Source organism: Phasianus colchicus, chromosome 2 (genome assembly GCF_987193195.1).
Source record: "Phasianus colchicus chromosome 2, bPhaCol1.hap1.1, whole genome shotgun sequence".
Taxonomy (NCBI): Eukaryota; Metazoa; Chordata; class Aves; order Galliformes; family Phasianidae; genus Phasianus; species Phasianus colchicus.
In genome coordinates, this window is record NC_143437.1 from 37,792,965 (window position 1) to 37,819,317 (window position 26,353).

General features: G+C 39.7%; 1 protein-coding gene across 15 annotated transcripts in view; it reads left to right on the plus strand.

The window, feature by feature from the left end:
- The window catches only part of LOC116228355 (guanine nucleotide-binding protein G(I)/G(S)/G(O) subunit gamma-4), a 92,763-nt gene extending 67,652 nt beyond the window's left edge, over positions 1–25,111 (plus strand). For 9 of the 15 annotated variants that reach the window (XM_090135393.1, XM_031592148.2, XM_031592141.2 and 6 more), the window contains 9 exons: positions 256–486; positions 1,016–1,205; positions 2,024–2,160; positions 2,930–3,028; positions 5,178–5,317; positions 5,595–5,692; positions 6,844–7,000; positions 7,200–7,271; positions 8,536–12,343. In XM_090135393.1, coding sequence (XP_089991519.1) covers positions 256–486; positions 1,016–1,205; positions 2,024–2,160; positions 2,930–3,028; positions 5,178–5,317; positions 5,595–5,692; positions 6,844–7,000; positions 7,200–7,271; positions 8,536–8,674 — 1,263 coding nt within the window. In that variant the 3' untranslated portion in view covers positions 8,675–12,343. Of the gene's footprint in view, positions 1–255; positions 487–1,015; positions 1,206–2,023; positions 2,161–2,929; positions 3,029–5,177; positions 5,318–5,594; positions 5,693–6,843; positions 7,001–7,199; positions 7,272–8,535; positions 12,344–12,412; positions 12,927–12,951; positions 13,695–13,751; positions 13,846–13,985; positions 14,049–14,086; positions 14,429–19,585; positions 19,692–24,336 lie in introns of those variants that run through there. The other 6 variants (XM_090135400.1, XM_031592101.2, XM_031592110.2 and 3 more) reach the window with 6 other exon arrangements.
- Positions 25,112–26,353: the final 1,242 nt, after the last annotated feature.

Genomic DNA, 26,353 nt, shown 5'->3' on the forward strand with positions numbered 1-26,353 from the left:
AAACCTTTGAAACTAATAATGGAATACATGCAGGATCAACTCAGATCATAAGGCTTTAGTTACTTCAATAAGAAGTGATGAAAACAATGTTCTCAGTGATTCCTTTCTCAGTACAACCTGTGTGAGATAGCTTCTGTCCTAGCCAAGGAGCTGATGGGTACAACTCTAAATTTGTAGGTATATGTTTAGAAATCTTTCCCATGACAAATTGGAGAAGCTCATTCTTGCCTTTCCCCGCTTTTTTTTCCTCTGCAGACTTACTTTGGGATGGATGTTTCTGCTGTTGAGGATCCTGTTCAGAGAAGAGCCCTTGAAACAATGATAAAAACATATGGGCAAACACCTCGCCAACTGTTCCATACAGCACATGTTAGCAGGCCTGGATCCAGGCTCATCATGGAAGGAGAACTTCCTGCTGCCATGGGATTATTAGTGCAGTTTGCTTTCAGAGAGACCAGAGAGCACACCAAAGAAGTAATATATCCAGTACGTCGTCTTGATTGTGAAATGGTTCAATTAACTTCCATATACTATAGTTACTGTACCTCTGATATTTACAGTTGAATAACGGAGGTTTGTCAGTCCTTTAGAGAAAGATACAGACACTGCACCCACTTTTACATGCAAACCTAGAGTAGGCAAATGCATGCTGCACTTCTGTCTCCTACTTGCTCATTGCCTGTAGGATAGATCAACTGTCTTCACTTCAGACATTTGCCTTCTCTAGAGTCCAGTGAGAAACTGAATTCTTGTGTTCAAAGAAATTGGAATATTGTACTGCACTATTTGAATGGTCTGCTTGCCATCTTAACTCTTAAAGCTGATGTTTAGCTGATGATACTACAGTGCTTCATACTTGTCTTTCTGTTACTTCTGGAATACTTCAGTAGTCCTTACTGTGAGGTTAGTTAGGGGAATGGGATATGAATGATTCTTCTTCCTCCCTCCCTCATGAAGTAATAATTTTCAGAAAAGTTTCAATCACCTTTTAATCTGCACCTTATTTGTGTTTTAGAGTCCATTGCCATGGATAAAAGGCTTGAAGTGGGGAGAATATGTAGGTTCTCCAAGTGCCCCAGATCCTGTTGTCTGTTTTAGCCAACCACATGGGGAAAGGTTTGGCTCTCTGCAGGCTTTGCCAACTAAAGCTATATGTGGTTTGTCCCGCAAGTTTTGCCTTTTGATGATATACAGCAAGGAGCAAGGTATGAATTTGTGATTATTCTCTACGTGCACAACCCATGCAAAACAGAGCCAAAAAACTTTTAAATCTAGTGCTACTACTGTTCTCCAGTAAACTTTCCACATTTAATCTCTTTTGCCAAAGTCTGATCTATAAATCCAAGGACAGCTTCCATGACTGATATCTTTTCTGATGGTTAGATTTGGCTTGTGACTTTCAAAAGTATAGGTGTCCAGTAATTAGGTTTTTCATTAAAGCCTTATGCTTAAATCACTTTAACTTCAGAACTTGCTGGCAGGTCCAAAAGGAACTGGAAAAAAAGCAGAGGAGGATATGTGGCATTGGAAGGGATAATTAAAGAGTTTTTTAGCGTCATGGGAAAAAGTGAGATGAAAGGATCTGCTCTCAGACAAACTTGAAAGGATTCTTATTGACAATATGCAAACAGGTTCTCATACTACCCCCCTTCCCCCTCTATGTAATATGCGTTAGTGAAAGTTTTATAAATGATCCATTGAAGACTTCATGTTTTGTCATTTAAAATATACAATTCTGAGCAATCACTTCTCTGGGAAGCACTGGCACATCTTCCCTTTTTATCCATTCCCACTAAATGCAATGCTTCTTTAAAAAGCTTTGTCTAGGCTGCAAATTGTTCTTGGAGAATACTTAATGTTTACATCATCTTTGAAAATTGTTTAAAAAAGCATCTTGTTTTGAAATGTTGCTTTCTATTTTCTAGTTGGCAATAAAGCATGGAACTTAAGTTTTTATTGACTATCAAAGTGGTCAACCCTTTGATTTTGTATCTGACACAGAATCTTCTGTACCTTCCTTCAGGTGTGAGAAGTATGCACAGCACTGATATTCAGTGGTCAGCTATCCTAAGCTGGGGATATGCTGATAACATTTTACGACTAAAAAGCAAGCAGAGTGAACCTCCAGTAAATTTTATACAGAGTTCCCAGTTTCATCAGGTAAAAATCCGTCTTTTGGTCTTTAATATTGCTTGTTTAATCATGTGGTGGCTTGTTGTGGCAGTAATTGCACTTGATTTCATTTTCTGCAAAGCCTATAGTGAATAACACATCTTATTCTGAGAGAATGAGTATTTAAGCATAACTTCATGCAGTTGTCCAATGTTTTAATTCTAACCTGCTGGATTCTCTTTTGGATCTAGCCCTTGCTATTCCAGAATATCTTGCTCCTGGACTGGGAGCCAGTGTATTCCTGGACTAGACAATGTTCCCTTTTAAATGCATTTGACTTCTGTAGATTTCCCTCCTATGGATTGTTGGTGTGAATTTATAAAAGTTAAGTCCTGGACAAAGAAAAATGAAAACTGAAAGAATTAGCTCACATTAGAAACATAACTCCACTGTAGTTTGATTTCTCTGGAAAGATGATGTCTTAATTCTGTTAACAAACTCTTCATAATCTCTATTACAGTTCAGTGGTGTTTGAGATTTTACTGAAATGATTCTGACTAATGTGGCTGTAGTCCTGAAAGTCAGAAGTTCACTGCTCTTTCGCTGTGAATTCTGAGCTACGTGGAATTTTCCTCTTTATTTTGTTACTGAAGTAATGATATGTGATCTACAATAGTATCTGTCCTTAACTCATTAAGTATTTTACATGATTTTTCTTAGGAAAAGTGATAAAAGTCAGTGTGACCATATCCTGTGGTATGATGACAGTAGCAGTTAGTAGTTGTTCTCATTCTTTTCTCCCCTTTGTCTTTCCAAGGTAACAAGTTGTGCTTGGGTCCCAGACAGCTGTCAGCTTTTCACAGGTAGCAAATCTGGTGTAATCACAGCATACATGAACAGATTCACTAGCAGTACGGTAAGTTCTGTTGCATGGAACTGATGTGTAAGGATTACCTTTGACATTGTTGAATAGATTTATTTCAGCATGTTTGTGTTTTTTCTTACACTTTTTAGTTCATGTATTGCTGCTAGCTGTTAGTTGGCCCTCATCATCTGGATGATTGATTTGTACAGATTTTTGAATTCAGGCTGTCTGGCATGGTGAAGTTTGCTAAATTAGAGCGTAATTTTTTTGCTGTATAGAAAACAAAGCTTTTGAAAGCCTTAAAAGAAACTGAAATGTTTTTTCCCCAAAGCCAAAAACATTTCCAATGCTGTAGAGAGTGGCAATGAATTCTCAAACACTGTATTTACTAACTGCTCAGACTCTTCACTTTACAGTATTCCCAAAGGGGGGAAAGCAGTGTGGAAGGAAGTGAGAAATGTGATTAAAGTACTTACTGTATTAGTGGCAGGTGCTAAGGAGATGCTTGCAGAAATCTTCTTGATGCTATGTAACAATAAGCGTGGTATGAAAACATAAATACAACCCCAAACTCATCTGTTCAGGCTGAGTTTTGGAGCTCATCTCATTTTCTTCAGCTGTAACTTCTGTTTTTTGTAGTTTCAGCAGAGTTTATAACTTCCTTTGAAAGGCTGTGTGATTTACCCATAACAAACTTATCTATCCAGTTTAGCTTGATACAGGTATTGGCAAACACTAGTAATATTGTGCCACTGCTCTTGAATCATTACATTAGTCTGGGCTAGCAGGAGCTTTGGTAAGATCTGCTATGCCTACCCAGTTTCCTGCCACTTTAAACAGTGGCAAACAGCAGATGCTCAGACTGGGAAGAACATAAACACACTGTGATTCCTGCCTTGGCTTTCTTTCAGTTTTGATGATCTGCATCTCAGACTTCCTGAGTTCAGCAGCTTTGAGTTTAAAAGTTGAAGAAGGTCTTGAAGCCTTGCAAGCTTAAATCAGTTGGGTCAGGCACTGTTCCTGCTCACCAGGATTAGTGAGCTCACAAATAACTGAGTCTTGAGTTCCATTTTAATATAGTGGGCTTATGATTCTTGAGTTCTCTGCATTACCTAGGAACAAGTGTTTTTGTTTTTGCTGCACAGATGTTGTCTTTGAGACCATCTTTGAATTCCCCAGCACTGCCAGTTTTACATGCCCCAGGCAGATCGACCTTGCTGCCAATTTTATAGCTTCTGTTGTTGAGTCAGTTACCCAAGCCAGGGCTGCAGGGAATGCAAATATGCTTCCTAGCATCTGTTCTGGATGCATCATGTCAGCTGTTCAGTGATGAACACTATATAAAATACACTACCTGGAACATGACTATTTTGCCCTGATTGATGCATAGGTATGAAGTGAGAATCATGTCATTAGTTGTCCTTCACGTTGTCAGTATGAGAACCTGAAGAGCCATGTTGTCAGAATTCTAAAATATCTAAAATACAACATGGAGCTATTTTCTTTTTCCTAGCCTTTAAAAAGCAGTCAAAAAATGAAGTACTGCTTTGAATACCTTGACAGTAAGGCATACAAACGTTGAAAATGCATCTTCAAGCATTACAGATTATACTCTTTCAGCAAGAGAAACTTACATTTTCTGCAGATAAAGTATACACGTTTTTTGTCTGTTACTGCTTCAAAGGTTTCTATAGACATGCTATGCATACCCTTTACCCTTCCACACAAATGCCGACGATGTGCTCTAAGCCAGTTTTCAAGAAGCCTGAGTTGTTCCAAATGACATAACTTGAAGTGTTACTGGTGTTCGACTTACCTTTGTAATTTGTATTTTGTTCAGCAGTGTTAACTACTGAGCTCAGTTATGTCTACGTTTCTAAGTATTTCCTCTACATACTCAAATAGTGAGGCTGCCATTTCTCTATCTTGTGAAAATAATGCTGTCTTGCAGAAAGTAGCTAATTTCAAGTGCTTAGTTGACAGTAGTTTCTCTTCAATTCATTGTATTGCCAAAATGTTTGTTTAGAATAAAGCACTTGAAATAGCTGAATGTTAATGATTAGTTCGGCATACTGCATTATAAAACATTAGTTGTAATAAAGCAGTAACAATGTTAATCTAAGAAAAATCTTATCTTATTTTTATCTCTTTCAGAAAAGAGACATTAAAATGTTAATGATTTCATGTTGCTGTTTTTCAGCCTTCAGAGATAGAAATGGAATCACAAGTCCATCTGTACGGTCACACAGCAGAGATAACGAGCCTGTTTGTGTGCAAACCATATAGTATAATGATAAGCGTCAGCAAAGATGGCACCTGCATTATATGGGATTTGAACAGGTATATGTACATCTAGCTTTTTCCATCATTTTTTTCAGTACTTGTTTTCAAATTCCTGGTGTCTTCTCATTTTAAAGTTAACTGAATTTATTTTGTGTATATGTCTAATGTGAAGTGAAACTCTTACTATGTAGGAATTCTGGAGTTAATATAAAAAACACCATTAAGAAAAGTGTTGGTTGAGATTAATGAAAGTCTTTAAAAAAAAAATAATTCTTTAACCTTTTCTATATTTTAGTCTGACGTTAAGCTTGTTTGTTCTCTTACTATCTTTTAGGCTGTGCTATGTCCAGAGTCTGGCTGGACACAAAAGTCCCGTGACTGCAGTTTCAGCTAGCGAAACAACTGGTGATATTGCAACGGTTTGTGATTCAGGTAAATCTGTCAGCCAAAGCTGCAAGTCAGAAGACCAGATAAATCACTAGATTTGTTATTGTATGGGTTATCGTGTGGTTTAATCATCTGAGGATGCTTCTGGTCAAAGAGCACTTGTAAAAAATTTGTTAATATTTGAATTTGTTGAGAAACTATTAGGTAGGTGTTGGAGCAAAGAGGAGTAACAGCTATACTAAAGAAGGATGTAGATACTTGTATTGGTTCCTACAAAGGGAAATAATTCTGTTCTTGACTCACTCCCCACTTCCACCTAATCTTATTTTAAAGCAAGCTTTTAGTACAGTCATCTTTTCTGTATGGGACTGTTTCTGGACTAAGGCATGAAGATCTATTTGAGTAGTGGACTTTGGAGTGCAATTCAGGGTCCTCAGTGACTCAAACTACCCGTATGCTGCAGTACTATATATATATATGTATATATATATATATCTAAAGCAGGTCTAAGTCAGACCTCACACATTTGCTGTGTGTATTTTATTTGTTGACTTGACATGGAGGCTGGGTAATAGGCTCTATATAAATGACAGTTTTCTTCCATTGATCCAAGGATTTCAAACTGATGTGAAGACTCTGATCTCTTCCATTTGTGCAACTGAAGTCAGCTGTACAAATAAGCCAACTTCTACTGGAAAACATTGTATTCTTGTGTTGGTAGGGGACAAAGTGAGTTTCAATCGCCTTTAAGACAAAGTAGTAATTGAGTATTAGAACGTTAATAAATGCAAATAATGCCAGATAACCTGGTAAGCTACTTGTGATTAGTACTCTAGGTATCTTACTTAAATGCAATCCAGGGTATGAGAATGAGCTGTTTAAAGAAAATACTGAATTCTTTTCTTTTCTCTTAGTGTGTGACAACTGGTTGTTAAATGATATTTAATCATTTGGGTATTGTAATTACGACGTTTCATGGATATAAAGCGATGTCTTCTGAATCATTTTGCTGTGGCTTGGTGGTTTGCATGAGAAAAGAGCAGGGAAGTAATTGTTTCCTGCAGCATGTGTCACTCCAGGCCATTTAATACCTTTTATCTTTCAAGAAGTTCTTGAAGCTTTAAAGGTTCTGTTACATAGACCTAATTGTGATCTGGATTTGTTTTTTAATACTACCATGCTCTGTTTTGTTACAGTTGGAGGGGGGAGTGATTTGAGGCTTTGGACCGTTAACGGTGATCTCGTGGGACACGTACACTGCAGGGAAAGTATTTGCTCTGTTGCTTTCTCTAACCAGCCTGAAGGAGTATCTGTCAACGTGATTGCAGGAGGGCTCGAAAATGGAGTGGTAAGGTAAGCATTTCAAACTTTCTGTGACCAAAATATGTTATAACTTAAGCTCGCAGATGTATCTATATAACTGATAGGACATTTAAAGAAGGTGGACAAACTGCTGTCCATTTTCCAATCTTAGTAGCTGCTAAAATAGGTTGTGTTTATCACTGAAATATTTGTAAAGACTAATGTAAAGAAAAATTAATCTATCTTTCAGACTGTGGAGTACATGGGACTTGAAGCCAGTACGAGAAATAACATTTTCTAAGTCAGCCAAACCTATTGTAAGGTAAAGATTAAGTATGTAATAAATGGATTTTTCTTTGAAAATAAAACCAAGAATAGCTATGAGTATTGAACATGGATTTGAAATGAAGACAAGGGGTGAACACCCATGTTTAAAAAGAGCCATGCAATCCTACTAATTATTCATGAGAGCAAAGTGGGCACAAGTGTACCATATTTGTAATGACAGTAATAACTAGGTTCTGCTGCTAGCAGAAGGAAATTGGCAGGGTTCCCTTGAGAACTGAACAATAGCTACCCTTCTTAAGTTGAATATTTTTCCACAGAATCTGTTTAAAAATCAGGAGGTACTAACTTCAGCAGCCTCAATAGGTTTTTTTTTCTCCCTCAAATAATTGAAAGGACTGCATTTTCCCTTTTTTAAAAAATATATATACTGGAAGGAAATGGGAGAGAGTAAAGGAGCCTCAGAAGCATGGAAGCTGCCATTTAGAGTGCTTATGTAATTTTGCCTATTAGAGTCCCCTTGATTAATGAAAAACAGAATTACTGTGCCAAAGTGCTTTCAGAGCACAGCTGAAGGATAGAGCGATATCCTCTGGAGTACTGTACCCTGCACAGGAGTCTTGTGGAGTTCTGCCAGATATGATGTTAGCATGGTACATATTACTCTGAAGAATGTTGTTGTGCCCGTTACTGAAATATCATTTACAATTCAAACCACTAATCACTATTTCTTAAAAATGAAAAAACATTATCTGATAGGCGCTAGAATGGCAGTAATTGCAAGGAAGCATGTTTCACAAAATCTTGTTGATTTAAAATAATAATAATAATAATGAAAAGGTTTTCTGCTTAAATGTGACAGAAAATAGATGCTGGCCTTCATGTTCTCTAACCCTGGCATGATGGAAAGGTTTTCAGTAGTAACAGCTCGGGAAATGCTCAGTGCTGTGCTGTGAAATCTGGCAGATTTGTATATTATCAAGTAAGTTCAGAGGGCCTTGTTCTCTGTACTGAAAAGCCTCCATTCAGAGGTAACAGGGCAGGGCAGACTACTTTCTTTGTTGCTGCAAATAAATACTAAACTGCACGGCATGTTGAAGAGCTGGACAGAGCTGCAGTTGAGCCTGTTTGGTTACAAAGCTGAGTAGCCAGGTGTTTGCACACACTGCTACGTTAATCACTCACTGGATTTCTCCTAACCGAGAACTGATTTTTTGTCAGCTACACTCATGTGGCTTTTTAATGTCTTCTAGCATTTTAAATAGCCAAATCTGATACCAAAATATTTTCTTGTTTTTCAGCCTTACCTTTTCCTGTGACGGTCATCACTTGTTCACAGCAAATAGTGATGGAAATGTAATAGCTTGGTGTCGCAAGGACCAGCAGCGCTTGAAGTTACCCATGTTCTATTCATTCCTTAGCAGCTATGCAGCTGGGTGATGACTACTTCTGCTGCTCATTCAAGTCTCCATGCACTTTAAATCCACAATAAATTATAGAATCTCTTCATTAACTGGATTTTGAAATAGTTTGAATGTCTCTAGAATGACTGCATAGGTGAAAAACAGAAGGCAGTCTAAGATGGTTATAAATTGTGCATGCACAAACCTGAAGTGTATGGAGTCACCAGGAAGCTCTGGTTGCATACTCCAGTACCAGCAAAGTGGTGTATAAATGCTCTAACCTACAAGTCAAAATGCTGCAATACAAAATGTAATAATATTTTTTTAAATCACTTCTTGGAAGCAACTATTTCAAAAATTGGATCAGTAGTGTTTGTCCCTCCTGTGTTGTAAAATATCAGCAGTATGAAGCTCTGTAAATATTTATAAAAATGTCAGCATATGTATATCTGATTAGTCAAGGATGATGATGTTAGCTCTGGGATAAGTGACCCAAAATTTAAAAAATCCAAGATGATTCAAAATTGCTTTTTTTGAGAAGCAAAGAACTTAGTAGGTGCTTATTGCACCATTTAATGGTATTGTAATACTGAAAAATTAGATCCATCTTCATTTACAACTCCTGCTGTCTTCTCTGTTCAGATGGTGTGAAAGTCTTTGGACGAAAACGAGGATGGGCAGACACCTCATAGCTTCACAAAGCAATAGTTAACTCGTGTTTTGGTTTTGTGTTCCACGTAGTGTTATCTCAGTTTGTAACACCTAGCTGTTGTGGTCCTGTGGCAGACTACACACACATCATACACACAGCCTGCCATCCAGAGCTCTAAAAACGGTACTAAAGAAGGCACTAATGTGCTCGTATTCTCAGTGTCATTGAACTTCAGTGCACTGTAAAATGTTCGAATCCAAATGTTTAAATCAATGTTTATAGGCACTGAGTAATTCAGAACTGTTTATGTAGGTACACTGTGCAAATATGCTATTTATTTCTAGGTGCTATTTTTGAGAGGAGGAAAAAAATAAGCTGCCGTTAATAGCTTACATCTGAATTCTTAGGCCAGATAGAAAAGCTAACACTTAAGCTGATGGATTTCAAGACCCAACTGACACTGAGTGAGTGCCTGCTAGTCATGCAAATGGTACAAGAATGCAACACAACTCTGTAGTTAAATTTTTCTTAGTCATACCTTCGCTTTTTCATCATTGACATTTTCCACTACTGCCATACAGACAAACTGCTCTACCTTAGTTTTAAGGTTCATTTGCCTTCCAAGTACTGTGTTATGAAATCGTAATGAAGATGTGCATACAGGAAAACTGTACACTTCAGAAAATTCCACATGATCTTTACAAAAATCTTTGCGACTTTCTGATTTTGGGGCTTTTCAAACTGGAAAAACTGAAGTCCTCTCAGTCCATGACACAGATTGATTTACTACTTGTAGTTCAATTAAGCAAGCAGCTGTATGAACTGAATTTTAAACTGCATATATTGTAGCAACGTTGTATGGGGTGGCTGTAGTCATGTTTTTCACTGTCTAAATGTTAATGTAAGGTCCAAATACAGACCGAAAAGCTTCTTGGCTCATGTTGAAGTGATGCACTTGACTTAAGCGACAAAATACAAATGTGATGGTTTGGGGATGCTTTTGTCCTCCTTGAATTGGGATGTTGCTCACAAAGGCTTATTTTTATAAAGTAGAATTCCACTTGTTACAAATCAATATGCAAAATTGCTGGCCTTGTAAAAAGTGCAATATTATATATTTTTATGTATAAGTCAAAGATTTTTTTGAACTGAGGAATATTTATTCAGCTTAATGTTCTGGAACTATTGAAATACCATTGCAATAGTATATGTGCATGATGTACTGAAACCTCCTGTAAATTTCACATTCCACACTGTCTTTGTATACACTGTCACACTGTTGGGTAATAAACAGACCTTTGTATCAAATGGTGATGGCTAAAACCATGTTTTTGGCTTTATTCCACCTCTCTTTGAGAAATCTGCTCACTTCTCTCCAGTTCCTTTTCTGCTTGTTCTCAGGTCTTTAACCTTTAAAGGTTCTTGGAGGAGGAAAGTTCTGTTTGTGGACTACATCATGTTGCTGTGAAACTGCACAAGGTGGGGTATAAGTTGGGAAGTGAGAAACTCAGTTGTACATATGTGCATGTGCCCCCCCCCCCCTTCTCATGGGATGTGGGGCTAGAAGTGGAAGTGATTTATCTCTAAGCAGAGACACTTCTCCCTCCCCCCAGCCTCCTTCTCTCAGAAAACCCAGCTGGGCTGAGGGAAAAAATGGAAAAGCAACAAACTTTGGAGGTTCTGGAGGCTTTGGAGGTTCTGGAGGAAAGGAAGATTATAAATGAAGGAGAGGAAGAGAATGGTGCTGGTGGAAGTTGGAGACTGAGATCTCTTGACTTCTTTGTGGCAAGGCCTATCTGATAGCCTCACAAGGCTTTTGTGGTGAACCTCGGTCACTGATTGCACCAGTGCATGTAATGAGAAAGGGAAGGCCATGCACTAGTTATATTTTCACTTGTAGTGGTGAAAGGAAACCGAGATATTGGGTTTGGGACAAATGTTTAGGACAAAACCACAATAACAAATAGAAGGAATGAAAGAAGTCCAGTAGAAAACCACAGGGGCTGCTCCAAAAGTAGTGTATCCTATCTTATTATCTTGGTCTGAGGCTGATGTTGTGGATATGGCACAGTGGAGGTTGAACCTTCCCACCAATATTCTGCCACATGTTTCTCCCTGACAGAAAACAGCAGAGGGGCAATCTGACAAAATGATGTCTGACATGGAAGAGAGTATGAAGCAAAGGTGTGGCATCTAATTCCTCCATGTGGCATAAATGACACCCACTGACACTTGCTGACTGTCTATGGAGACCAAAGAGTGGATGTTAGTACTGGAAGGCAGTGGTGGTGTGTTTCATCACTGGGGACAGTGACGTGTGTGGTAAGCCACATTTTGGATGGTCATGTGCAGCTGTTACATCACAAAATGAAGCACTCTTGTTTATTGCTAGTGAAAATGCATAGCTAACAGTGGTAACTATGTTGAAAAAGTGTTTTGCGGCTGAGAATTTGCTTTATTAAATAGTGTTACTTTGCTCTTTGTCTTTTCCATGGAAATAAATAGGAAGCATTATTTTTGGAGCACCTACAAGTACATGTGAAGTAAATCAAACAGTAGAAAATAATTCTGCAGGGGGGAAAAGAGGGATTCTATAAGTAAATAAAACGGTAATTTAAAGAAAATGGAGAAACTTTTAACTTGAAGCCTGAAATACAATGTTAAGGTTCTTCTTTGCACTGACGCCCTATCTATTTCTGAAGAAAGACCCAATGAAAAATCTGTCCCTGAGTACTGAGCAAGAGTCCATGAAACTCCACGGAGAGCAGTGTAGGGGGGGTAAGAAACCACAGGGTTTCAACTTGCAAATTTAGTTCACCTTCATGTGGCAATTGTAGGGTTAATCTGTAACACTACAGCCAACCCGACCTCTGCTGCCGAGAAATGCCCAGATAATGTAAGGTAATTCTCCCTGGAAGCTCATAATGGAGTCCCAAAAGTACTAGTTTTCTTTATGCTTTTTGTGTTGGTGTTTTCTTTTTCTCACATATGAAAACAAGTTGCAACATTTTGTTACTCTACCACAATAATGCAAGACTATTTTAAAGCTGTTGCTTGCCTTAAAAAAAAAAAAAAAAAAAAAAAAAAAAATCTTGAAAAATCCACTACGCATTTTTGAGCTTCTAGATGTACTGACACTGTAGTGAGATAAAACTGCTGACAAGTGCCCTCTGTGCTAATGAGATGTGGCAGAGTTACTGTGTGCTAGCTCTGGGTGGGGTCAGAAAGCCACTGTTTTTACACCTGCATTCCGCAATGGGCTGTGCTGTGTGTTTCACAACTTGGGCGGGTCGCTACTGAAAGAGGATCAAGAGCTGTGGCTGCTTGGTCTGATTGCACACTCGCACTTTGCTGGGCTACCCAGCGGAGAGCCAGGCAAAACCAAGCTTGCCCGCTTTTCCTCAGGCAATTCTAAAATTCTCGGTTTCTAACACAACCGAATAGCGTCTGCAGCAAACATATTGCGTGCATCAGTGACAAGTCTGGTTATTTGAACCGCCTAGTAATTGCTTTGTTTCAGAGCATGTAAATCCTTGATATGGTAAACAGAACCTTCTGTAGGCTGATGGTGATGCTATTGCGTGTGAAAGGAGCAGCTCTTCCATAAGCCACCCAATCTTCTGGGACCCCAGTGAAGGTAGGGCTGTGAGTGTACATGTGCACGGTCAGTAATGCGTTTTGCCCTGCTTGCCTTTCTCCTGCCGCGTTTCCTTCTCCTGAATAACCATCCGAAAAGCCGTGGACTCAGTCTTTGGGAGGGGACGTCTTTGCTTCGAAGCGCCTTTAAAAGCAGAACTTTGCCCTGCGCTGTATGGCAAACAGAAGCGCCTTGGAAACGCTCGCGACTGATCTGATGAGGGGAGGAGAGGCAGCGATGGCAGAGGGGTGACACGTGTGCCTGTCCCTTAATGGGAGCTTCTAGAGCGGCTCTCCCGGCAGCACGCGTGTTTTTAGGGCCGATTTTTAGTTAACGACGTTAACTGCCACCGAGCCTTACGGCTGATTCTCCCATTTGATTTGTGTACGCTTTTTCCCTCTACGGCGCTGACTCATGTTGCCGTGCCCCATTAGCCGCGACGGCACAACTCGCGGAGGTCCCAGCACGGTTTTTTTTCCACGGCGGCATCTTTCTTCCTCTTCACCCTCGCGTTGCAGGGCCGGCGCGAGCTCCTCGCCAGAGCCGCTTCGCCAGCTCCGCGCTCCAGAAACGCGCAGCCGCTCGCTCCGCGCCATTCGCTGGAAGCGTCCCAGCGGCTGACTGACTGCTGCGGGGCGCCGCGGGCGGGTGCCGCCGCCTGCGGGGGAGGAGGCGAGGGCAGGGCGGCTGCAGAGCGGTGCCCGGGGAGCGCCCGCGCAGCCCCTGCCACCGGCGGCCGCGGACGGCTCCCGCCTCGCCGCGCTCTGGGTGGGTACCGGCGGCGCGCGCCGCTCCTCGGGGCCTAACGGCTCCGCGGCGGCTGACGGGCGCGCGGGCGGAGCGGCCGCCGGCGAGCGCCGCGCTCCTCGGGCGCGGGAGCCGACCCTCGCCGTGTGCCGGGAGCCGCGCGCCGCGGGAGGTACGGGCGGTCTGCGGCGGCCGAGAGCCGGAACCGGGGCGCTCAGCGGAGCCGCGCCGCCGCCCGGCCGGCCTGCCGTCCCGGGGCGGGGCCGTGCGCGGGGAAGCGGCTTCTGCCCCTTCCCACCGGCGGGGCTGAGCGCGGGACGGGTGCGCGGCGCTGCTGCCCGGCCGCTGCGTGCGGTGCCGCCGCACAGGGCGCGGGTAACGGGCGGGGACGCCGCTGTCCGGCCGGGGCGGGCGCTGCGCCGTTCTGTGCTTTACTTCTGGTTGGAACGGTCGCTTTTACCCGTGTATTTCTTTGAAAGTTCGCGAGTACCTTAAACTTCGCCAAGGAAGCGAAACAGCGGGGGAGCGGAGCGGAGCGAAGCGAAGCTCTGTGCTTCAGACCTTCTGCTTCCCTACTGGCGGTCCACGGACAGCATGAGAGGGCTGTCCCTGCGAGGCTGGCTGCTGCCTTGGCTGCTGGAGCGAGAAGCGAGCTGTACTCACGTACAGAACGCAGCGTGCCAGTGTAGGAGCTCGGCAGCTGCGTGTCGTGCAGCGCCGTGTTAGATGGAAACAGAGCCGCTGAAGTTGAGCAGGTCTGCAGTTACTGGTGAAGTCACCGCACTCACAGGACGAGAGTTATGTTGTCTCTTTCTTGCTAAGAGCAGCCCTCCCGGTAATCATTTCTGCCGGTGTTACCAAGCGCCTTTGGAGGGAGTGGACTTCCCCTCAGCATCTTCAGTATCTGTCAGCGTGGCACGGAACAGCTGTGAGCTTGTAAATGTTCTGTTTGTATTCCCGGTGCGTTTGCACGTGGGTAAACACAGATGGGCTCTTTCTGCCATTTTGAGTTTGGTTTGCCATCACGTCTGACTCAGGGGCTGTTCCCAGGTATGTCTGTGCCTGGATTACCGTTGCATGGGGAACGCGTTCTGCTGAGGTGGAAGTCCTAGAAGATCTGGAGAGGGCCGTAACATTCAGTAATTTTGAGTCCACCATTTTTGATTGCTGAAAGGAAAGAGAATGCAACAGTTTGAGTTGGGATTTGTTAGATTTAGTTCTGCAGTATTGCACCTTTAGCTTTACAGCTGTACTTGGAGGTGTAAGAAGATAAGCTTGCTGTGCAGCCTTTCATCCGACTGTAGAAAACTGTACCGTAGAGCTTGAAACTGGATGTTGCTTCTGTGTTATGCAGTATTTCAGATTCCTTCTGCATTCCCTTTAATAAGTGTTTAGAGGCTTTGGTAAATGTACGTTGCACCTCTTACCTACACAAGATCAACATTTACCTGCAAATATTGATGTAACTTCCTGGCTTATCAGGAGACAGTTTGGCCTTTGAAGTGCTATAGGCTACAGCCTAATCTACTCTATAAACAATGCAGAAAAGTTGTTCTTCACAAACATTTTATGAGCCCTGGAGAGTTAAAGTAAAAAAAAAAAAAAAAAAAAGAGGACGAAGATCATATGGGGTCAAAAAATCTAACAAGAAAAAAGCAGGATGGGAAAATGTCACTGCGCAGCCTGAGGAGTGTTAGGATATGGCTGACCAGCACGGTGTCAGCCCACAGTAACTGCTCGGCTGGAAAAGGCCATGTAGCTGCTGCCCCTGCTCTTTTTAACATGGTCAGCATTCCCCTTAAAGAGCCACCGAGAACGGATGGATGAGCTCAGCACACTGCGTAGCCATATTCCGGATAGATGAGCTCCTGTATGATCTAGGACTACTGGCACACACCGGTAACATGCAGACTGTATGTAGTCTGTTCACTAACATGGTTACTGTAACTACGGTGACTGTCAGAGCCTGTGTACCTTTGTATCGATCTGACTTAATAGGGGACTGCTGGAAAAACAAGCAGAAATGAACACGGTGAGCACAGCTGAGCGCTTTCTGGTTTGAGGCTTTGTAAGTAACTGAAAAGATGGGGAGAAGTTATTCCTTGTGGGCATCCTACCACCACGTAGGATACAAATGTTAGTGTGCCATCCCAGGAGCACGCAGGCCTGGAGAACACCTGAGTGTCTGTAGGGAGTGCTGCAGAGAGTGCTCAGGGCTGTACGTCAGGCTGTGGGCTGGAGCTGAACAGTGAGACAGAGATCCCATGGGAGCACAGCTGGAGGAGTTCTCATCTGACCCCAGGGAATGAGAGTTCACAGAAGGGATATGTAACAGATTGTCTGGTTATTACAATTTCTTTTTTTCTCCAGAGCTTTATTTCTGAGCAACAAAGTTGTTTCATTAAAGAATATTGAGTGGAAGGTTATTAGAGGATATCACAGGATCTGAGGATTCTCAGCCAAAGCCTTATCTGCTAAAACATCATAGTTTGGTTTGAGAATGGGAACTACTCTCGTAGTCGACATCACTTAATGTGTGATAGTGTCACAACTGATATGTTAGTGCTCTATTTGTGCATGAGGGAAGCCAGAGGTATATTTAGCTTGTGAAGTGTGAAACAGGAGAAATCTACCTTATAAATTCTAGAACCCAAACTGTCTATATGGAAAAACAGACTAGATGCTTAAATGGATGCTAAGCGCTTCCAGAAATACAGTGGTTAAATATTTAAGTGTGTGTAAAGGTCGGGAGAGGAGCAGGATTTGGAACACAGTTCATGTATGTGCCTCAGGGCATAAACAAACCTCTTACTAGGGATAAACGGAAATTTTCTACAGTGGCTGAAATACCTTTGGCCAGATTTTTTTCCTTTTTGAAGTTTATTTATGAAGCCTTCTACTCTGATTGTTTGCTGAAATAGTTTACCAGAGTAATACAGATTTTCTTCTAATTTTTGCCCCATTTGTTATATCAGAATGCTCTATGGTTGTGGCATCATTTGAGTAAACGGGGTTTGGATTTTTTTTCAGTGACATTGTGACCATCCCTGAATCCCTTTTTCACTTAAAAGTGCTTAAAAACCAGGTGGAATTACTGGAAACACTGTTCTCTTCAGCTTCAATGCAACCAGTAACATTTCACATATCCTCATTCTAGTGCATGTAACTTTCAGAGGTTGATTACATTTACCAGAAAAGCTAAGGAGATCTGGAATTCTCTGTACTGTTCGTGGAGTTTCAGTCTCTTAATTCGGTTTAGCTGAAATGCATTATTCAAAATCAGATTTCTTGTTTGCCTCTCAACTCGTGCTGCAGCAAATGGAGGCATGCCTCTGTACTTAGCTTTGATTTTTCATCTCTGTGGTCATTATTAGTCCAGCCATGAAGATGATTTAAGTGATTCATATTTGTGGGAGTATCATGTTGTAAACAAAGATAAATATGTTTGTTCTCATCTTTGTAAATGGGTCAAACCTTAAAAGCTAGGAGGTTAGGTCGAAGAGGAAGCCCAGAGATGAGATTTAATTCAGAACTTTGCACTCTTCTGGCTACCTCAAAGCCTTTCTCCTTGCCCACTGCAAGTCAGAACATACCTGAACGCTGTTTGAAGACTGACTGGTGGATTGGTTTGAGGTTTCTTTTGTACTGTATGTTGCATTTTATGCAAAGCCAGTTCTTCCACATGCATTTAATCCTGTGCTCTGTGAGGAGTATGAGTTAGCTGATTGTAGACAAAGGCCGAGAGAAAAAGTAACATTTCTGTGTTCTGTGTTTTAGTTAGTCAGGGTGCACTTCTGGGAGAAACTCATGTTCCATCTAAATAGCATACGCATGCACAGAAAGTGTTCTTTGTTTTGGCATACATTATTTGGCACACAGTATAATTAAAGGTAGCGTTTCTTCTTCCCAAGTTTCTACAAGTACTGTGCAGACTACCTAGGGCACACGGGATGGAAATCTAAGGTTCCAGAGTGGTTATTCATCTTATTTGATCTAGAAAAACATTGAAAACTGCACGGTAATGAGCTGACTTACTCTCACGTCGTTAGGAAGGAGCAATTCAAGAAAACCACTCAAATGCTGACCTATCTTAATTAGGTGTCTCTTTGACCAGATCATGCTGTCTGAGCTTGGGTGTAGATCAGGCAGTAATTACATTCTTTTGTCTAAGTATCTGTGGACCAAGATGACTTCTGAAATGCTGCAACATGAGTGTTCCTAAGGGCAGAAAAAAAACCAACTTAAAGATAGCTACGAACTGCTGAGTCTTTGGCACAGAGATGTCTTCCTCTTCCACGGTCTTTGTCACTCATTTCCCAGCCATAGCCTTACTATTCCCAAAGCATTCTCAGTAGTACTTCACTTCCTTCAGATTAATCTACAAACAGCTCTTAAAAATGGTAAGCACAGCTATCAAATGCTGAAGTGAAATCCCTATGGATATCACTCCTTACTTTCCCGGTTCCTTGAACCAGGCATGGACCACCTGCCTTGCCCTCATGGGCTGCAGTTTCATCCACATACAGGAATGCTTTCTTGAGCACACTTGCAGCTGCTCCCTAAGAGAAGCGGTAAGAGTATATTAGAAATGCCTGGAGTAAATGGCAACTTGGTGTGAAACAGAGAAGTGGGAGACTGAGGATGGGAAGAGGTACAGAACTAGGGTTCCTGTCCCTTCATCAGAGCAGATGTGTATGCTTGCCCATATTAATCCCTTGTGTGTCCTACTTGTTTCTGTTTAGACAAATGGTAGTAATTTGTAAATTGTAGATTTGTAAATGATCAGGCTGACAATGAAAAAATACCAGCTAACAATTATACAGACAATCTCTTTGCTTTTGGTCAATTCTTTTTAAAACTCTGAGTACATTTAAGGTCAAGCTTTTTTCTGTACCAGCCATTAGACTACTCTTCTGAATAACAAGTTCATTTAATGAAATTACAGTGGCTCTGAGAAGTAGTACTCTTAAATTGAAATAAAGAGCTGCATCAAAAGCATATATCAGTAACCATGAGGTGGTGAGCAGAATGTGCTTGTGTGATACAGCTTTACAGTTTTACAGTTATTTAGTACTGATGGTAGAATGAGAGCTGTAAAGTGATGTGGAAAAAAAGACTTGCCAGCCCTGTGCACGATAATTAGCCTTGATGCTAATGTATTTCTTAATGAGTAACTCTGAACTATGAAATTCTTGTGTGACCCCAACTTGGGGTGTTGTCTCAATCTCCAAAGGAAACACTAAAAAGCAAGGGCTAAGTACCAGAGTCAAATTTTTTGCTTACCCTGGACTTCTCCAGATCATATGCAGTACAGTATGCTATATAATATTTGATTCTTCTTTTCACTTCACTGGAGATCTGCAAGAAAAATTTGGAAACCCTGTGTTATTTCTTCTCAATCTCAATTATTTCATTTCTAAATTACTTAATTCCATAGCCAAAATATTGACCCTTTCTCTACCTTAAAATACCCCTGTTTCCGATGTTCAGTGAGGTCAGTGTGGCATTCATTATTATTATGCAGTTTCTGATCTTTTTCTCATGTTAGTAGGCGTAATTAGGGTATGGAGCCAAACTGCATAATGTCTGAAAAGTCAGTTTGTGAACATCTGTTCTGTGCTGGCACTCTGAACCAGGGTAACAATTTCTGCACTGAAATACTGGCAGTGTAATCTCATATTGTTTGCAGAATTCAGACAATGCTTGCAGTTGAAGATGCAAATACGTGATGCAATCAGGTACTATTGAACAAGGGAACAGTATAAATGATACCTAATTTGTATTTATAACCTACAGCCTGGCATGGTCAGTGTGGTGGGGGTGGGGTTGGTTAGATTTTGATAACTGTCTTCTTGCTAATTGGTGTATTTGCTAGCTATACTTCTAAACTGTCTCAACTTTGCCTCCTCCAGGGAAAACAAAATGAAGGAACTAACGTCAAACAGTACAACCAATATATCTCAAGCTAGGAAAGCTGTGGAGCAATTAAAAATGGAAGCATACATGGATAGGATGAAGGTAAACTTAGGCTTATTTTTCGTATCTTGAGTTCATTTCATTTGAATTCACTTGTGGTATAACCTCCCTATAATATTCCAAAAAGACCTGATCACCTGAAATCAAAATTCTTGTTGAGGAATAAGACAGTATCAGGTCATAAACTCGCTAATTAGAAAAACAGTATTTATGACTCAGAAATATTAGTACAACTGACACAAATAATCAGTCACAAATAGTCACAAAGAAATTTCAGTTTTTTCGGCTATTAGTGTTGTCTTGTCAGAGACAGCTCAATTTGCATAGCTATAGTTTCTATTTTGTACAGTATCTTGACAAGGTTAGTTTTCAATTGAATCAGTCCCTGATTTGGGTCATGTTGCAGCTGTGTGAACAACAGAACTGACAAGGAGGAAAGTTAATGAGTGGAAGAGGGAAGGGCTGGAAAAATGTGGGCTAGTTTCTTTTAATTTGAATTGTTGATCCTTAGTAGATTATTTAAAACTTGCTTTTATATAATCAAACTAACTTTCAAGTATGAAATCATTAGCTCAGTTATGCAGATAGCTTCATTTGTTAGATGTATAATGACATTCTTAATTACATATGTAAGAATTACATAGGTTACTTTTTGCAGTTAGTTTAATTAAAAAGAACGCAGGCACTAGCAAGACCTAACAATCTTCTGGCTTACAAGTGTAATTGTTTTACCTTTCAGCTTGGGACCAAAAAAGCCACTAGAGAAGTTAATATGTTTCAGTATTCTGAACGAATGACTGGGATTATAAGAAAGTAAATAGAAAGCAGGAGGTGCAGATTCAGAGCTAGGAAACATGAAATAAAATCAGATGAACAATGGCCTCGTGACTTGTAGCGTAATGCATCTACCAACGTTGTAAAGTTGAGAAAGCAAAGATAATATTGGTACTTTATCACAGTTGTCCCAAGTATAAAACCCTGTTTAGTCTTCCCTTCATAAGCAGGAAAGCAAGGAGGAGTGGTCTGACATTAAGCATCATAGTGTATCAGCTATTATTACATTTTCTTTTTTCTTTAAGAAGATAGAAAATATTCCTAAGAGATTCTGAATAGTGTTGGGAGATAAATGTGGTGGGATTGGCAATATATGTGTGTGAATCTCTTTGTTTTAGATGTAAAGGATAAGCAGAGTGGGTGTCTAAGCAAAGATGGTAATTAGTCACAACCCATGACAAGGCAGATGACATAGTAATTGCAGCATTTTGCCCTGTCATTGAAGCTTGTAATTATCAGTGCAGCTAACAGGATTATGTTATAGCTTTGGCTGTTTTTGTCACCTCTGTTATCCTAAAATGTAATGGTAAAATTCCACAGTCCTCCTAAGACTGATTCTTCAAAGCATCAGAAGCATCAGAGTTGAGTGTTTTCGTCTTGTTTTGTTTGGCTTTTTCTTTTGGTAATTTGACAACCAGACATATTTATCATTAAACAGAATAAATATACTTTTATAAAATGTGAGATTGATGTGATACTGATGTATTCCATCCTCTCCACATATACATTTTTAAATGTTTTTAAAAAATGAAATGCTGACTTTCTGTTAGAATTCATCAATCAAACTGGAGTCTAATATTTTTTTTAGCCACTTCTGCAGTGTGTAAAAATTACTTTGCATCTGCAGAGCAAACTGTATTGCGCAGGTGAGCTGAAATGATAAATGTGTGCTAGTTTTGTTTGAATATTCAAATTAGATGCTTTTACTTTAAGTCTTGCTAAAAGCTGCCTGGTAGTATTCCCCTAAAGGTGAGTAGAAGCTATGGTAGACTGGCCTTGCCTTCATTTAACTTCCTCTGTTACAGAAATAGGGTGAGTAGCACATTATTTTGTGCGGTAACAAACCATAGTGTTGGCCAGTAGGCTACCTCTGCATGCTGACACATGCTAAAAAAAAGCTATCTATCTATGCTGTAGCTTTAATATAATGCATAATGCAGAGGTCTTCTGCCACCGTTGGTCTGAATAATCACACTGAGCAGGAAATGTACTGGAGGCAAAACTATATTTCGCTTTATTTTTTTGGCCACCGCTCTGAATTTGGTTCCTGTGGCTGTGAGTAATGTTGGCAGTGTGTTCACTGCTGCTGCAGTGTGATCATCTAATTTAACTCTCCATACTAAGTGGTCATTTTTCCACTGCTATTTCAGTTCTTCAGTGAAGAAATCGCTATAATTCAGTTTCATAACCAGTGTAATCCCCATGGGAGGATTTCTCTTCCTCACACCTTTTCTTGCTTAAAGGATGAAAATATACAGCCTAGTACAGGCTAGGAGGCTGAGTTTGTGATAACGTACAGAAATGTGATAATGTTCATCAGTACCATCCTTTTCATTGCTGTATGATGACTAAGCACAGTAATATGTAGAGAAACAATTAGAAAATTATATAGCTGGATTTATATCCTCAAAAAAAAAAGAAAAAAAAAAAGAAAAAAAACAACAAAGCAACATACTTGGGCTGGTGCAGCTTATCCATATGTGGAACAATCATGACAGTTATGGGAAAGTTGGTCTTATATCAGTCTGCTTAAAAAGTTGTTGGCTTCATGAATAAAATGTTTCCTAATAAACTTATTCAGTACTTTAGTTGCTGAAGACGAGTACGCTGAGCATCTTTAATAAATCCATTATCCAGGACCTGGAGAACTAGAGTAGATCTCCATTAGATTTTATGGGAGTAAAATTTATTATGATACAGAACTGTAAATGTTATTGAACATTTTTGTAGGCACCTGTGGTTCAGGGTTTAACTTGTTCTGTTTGTATGAAAGAGAGTTCAGATCAAATAAATCAACAAAAGCGTAAAACTGCCTTAATTTGATAAATGCAGCTGAGCTTGAAAGAAATAGAAAAGTGGAAATAAATAGACTGGTGATTGTCATTACCTGAAAATACTTCTCCAAGATGCTGTGGTGTACATTCCTCCTACAGTTCCTGGAAACTTGTTAATTTCTTCAGTGAATGGATTTTCTGCTCATTTATATTTTCTTGAGGTCAGTGTAAGTCATTAGCACAGAAAAACATCTTTGCTGTCTTTTGATCTTTTGGGGCTCGATATGAATTTCATAATCAGTGTACATTGTGCTTCTCTTTGGAAAGTCTGCTGTTTAAAAATTCACATGTAAATTTAAAATTGTGAATATAGCATTCCCACACTTTTGGCCATTATAGCTCTACCTCTGCCCAGCTTTTTGTCGTGCAGACTAATTCATAGCAAACTCATTTTAAGTAACCTGAACACACCCGCTTCTTCAGCTGGGTGACAGATAGCCTACACTGGGAAGCCAACCATAGAAAATCTGTGGGTTTCAGCATTCTGCAAAGGCATATTTAGTGGATATTTTAAAGATAGAAAGTCACTTATTATCTTCTGGCAGTTAATTTAATTGTTGTGTGAATCATGATTTGACATCCATTGACTTTGTAGAGCTAATGCCTACCACAGGATGGACTTTTGCCAAAGCAAGCAGAATGTGGGGAAGCTAAAGCCAATAGTGACGATACACTTGTCATAAACATAGCAGAAATCAGATTTATTTTTCCTCTTTGTTATATTTGTGCAAAGATGCTGACTTCAATGTTTGACTGAGGAAAATCTCTCATGGTGATCAGGGGAAAGACTTTGTAAACTGTCTCATTCTCTTTATCATAATACTGAAAATGCAGTAATTCAACAAAGCGAAGAAATGCAGATAATTGTAAATATCTTGTGAACTGAACAGAAGTAATTCATTCGTGTATGTATGTCCTAAGTTCTTGAGGGAAAAAAAAATCAAACAATTGAGCCACAGTATTTTCAAATCACAAAGTTGCAAAAGTTTGAAGATTTTAGCTAAATCTGAAATAGTTTCATCTTTCATTTCTTGCAAAACATCTTGAATATCAAAACACTGTTACATTCCTATAGGGAGTGTATAGTTTATTTATAGTAAGGATAAGCCAGACTTTGGAATTTGGAGACCTTACAATTTTTTATTTTAGAAGCTTAAAAATATTTAGGTGACGATCAAATTTAATGTGATGAGTGAAACATTACTTATAATAATTTACTAAACAGAAGATAATAGACTGTTTTATCTCATTTAGCTTAAATGAGAACTATGACAAATTATTATTTTTACTCCTGATTTATTATTTCATTTCTTAGTTCCATTTCCATGCTCACGTGCCTCAAGATCTTTTTTTCCACATCCAGATGTGGAAAGGATAGAGAGAGTCCGTAAAAAACTTTGCAACTCTGCTGTTTTGATGCCTGGGAGTAAGAACTGAGGCAGAAGTCCTCAGAAGGCACGTGTATATGAAGATATTTGTCATGAAGGATCTCTTTTGCTTACAACCAATCAGCAGATGGATATTTCAGTGTGTATGTTCTCCTGACCTCGCTACTGATGGAGATGAAAAGCTGAATATTAATCATATAAATCAATACCATGCCCTGGCACTGAGTTAGGTAAAGTGTACGTAAGGCTTATTAGGCATAATAAGAGCAAATTCAGAGCTAACATGAAGAATAAAGCAGTTTACTGTTTGAAGGCAGTTTCCAATTCTGTATGTTATATGAAGAATATTTACGCATTGCCAATTGGTTTGGATTTAAGTGTTAAAGTGGTTCTTCTTTTCTCTTCTGTTAGGTATCCAAGGCTGCAGCAGACTTACTGGCATACTGTGATGCTCATATTGGAGAAGATCCCCTTATTATTCCAGTGCCTGCATCTGAAAATCCCTTCAGGGAGAAGAAACTCTTTTGCACTATCCTTTGAGTTGGTTTTCAACTAAAAATATCGTATATTAAAATTTGGTATCAGTGATGCATGTTTTTGGATTTAGCATATTTTCCTCAGATATCAATATTTAACCTAGAATGACAATGTTTTTAGAAGGTAGTGCATTTCCTGTTAATAAATAAATAAAATAAAAATAAAAATCCTAAAAAAAATCAAGGTAATCCTTATTTTTCAGACCAGTGCATAAATTCCATTTCAGTATTCATAAAGATTCCGTGGTTCTTAATGAAAGTATCTAGTACAGTATCGAGTTGTAGATATCTTTGCCAGTCATAGATTTTTCTGAGACCTAAATGAGTCATACCGACTCTGAAGCTATTTTTAACACTCTTGTTTTCTTCAGAAGGTGAATTTAATTCATTTGCCTTTACAAATTTTTATCTAAAAAGAGTAGTGTGACCTTTCCACAAGAGGCACTATTAAGGAAAAAATGCCAGTGATCTATGATGTTTGGAATGGTCAGTCTTATACAGTAAGTGATGTTTATAAATATGTTTTGTGAAGGCTATAATAAACTTGACTACAAAAACAATCTCAGTAAGGAAGTACTGTAACTACTAGGTAAAATGAAGATGTATAGTTATATACTATGGCTGCATCAATAAAACTTTGGGGAAACGTGGCTGCTTGCATCTTGTTTTGAATGACGATGATTTAAATTATTTTAGAACATGAACTGATCTGTAATGTATCATGTCTTCCTATGGGGCTCATGGAAGGGTGTAAATTCTGCCCTGATCAGTACTGGAAGGTGGATTACATTTTCTAAGCAGCTCTCTACATGCTTTCACCATTTATGGGTACAGAAAGCAATAGTAAAATAAGGTTATTCCAGAATGCTCATCAAGACCACCATGCCATCAACAGGCACTATGTTTGTATGTTTTGAAGCCACAGACTTCAGGCATTGTGAGAAAAGTTATCAGCAAGTTATTTGCTGAGGTTCTGAGAGTTTTTTTCTGACAGCTTCGTCTAAAGTGCAACTCGAGAAAAAGAATGAGGTGTGGAGGAATATGAATTAAGCTCAACTGAGACACCTGATGGAAACAACTGTTGTGGTTTTTTTTTCTCTTTAATTTTCTTACTTTGAAACAAAGTGAAAGCTCTCCATCCTGATATATTAGGAGAGATACCTCACTTCTACATGCATAGTGGAAATTCCCCTCCATGAGAGTGCATATGAAGTCAGTCCCACAAGTGAGGCAGAAAACAATTTTGTTAGAAAATTCTATTACTCAGTAAGTCAGTGCTTCAAACAGCCATCCATAATGGAACAGAAACTTGGATTCCTTCTGTGTCTTTAAGTACCTGCAAGATGAAGACAAGCTGAGGTGCCAAGTTTTGTGAAATATTTACATGTTCAGTTTAGATGCTAAAAATTTGGTGGTTTGATGAATGAAGGTTGCATTTAGCCCAAAGTGCATGTTCTTGCCTCTCAATGTATTTTTAGCATTTTGTCAATGTCTGTTGTACTGTTTCATGCAGGAGAAATACAAGATGTCTTCATTGTCAGGTTTAGCTTTCTTTCCCAATGACTTGAATAACATGTTGCAGCCACCTGCATTCATCTACCAGAGTGCACACAGATGGGTTTGGACTGGGGTTCTGCTGCAGGGCTAGCTCCTTCACCAGATCAAACAGTGAACCTACATATTTATTCATGAAATATTCTTGAAAAATAACAGCTTATTATAGTAGTATTATCATAAAAAATCATATTCCTTGTAACCAATAGAGTTTCATTGATTTCATTTAAAGGTTTGTTTATTCATTTGCCAACTGAGGACATCAATAGTCTAGTTAGAGCTGTTTCACAATAACTATTCTGAAAAACATTCAAACATTACGAGTAGGTCTTTTTATT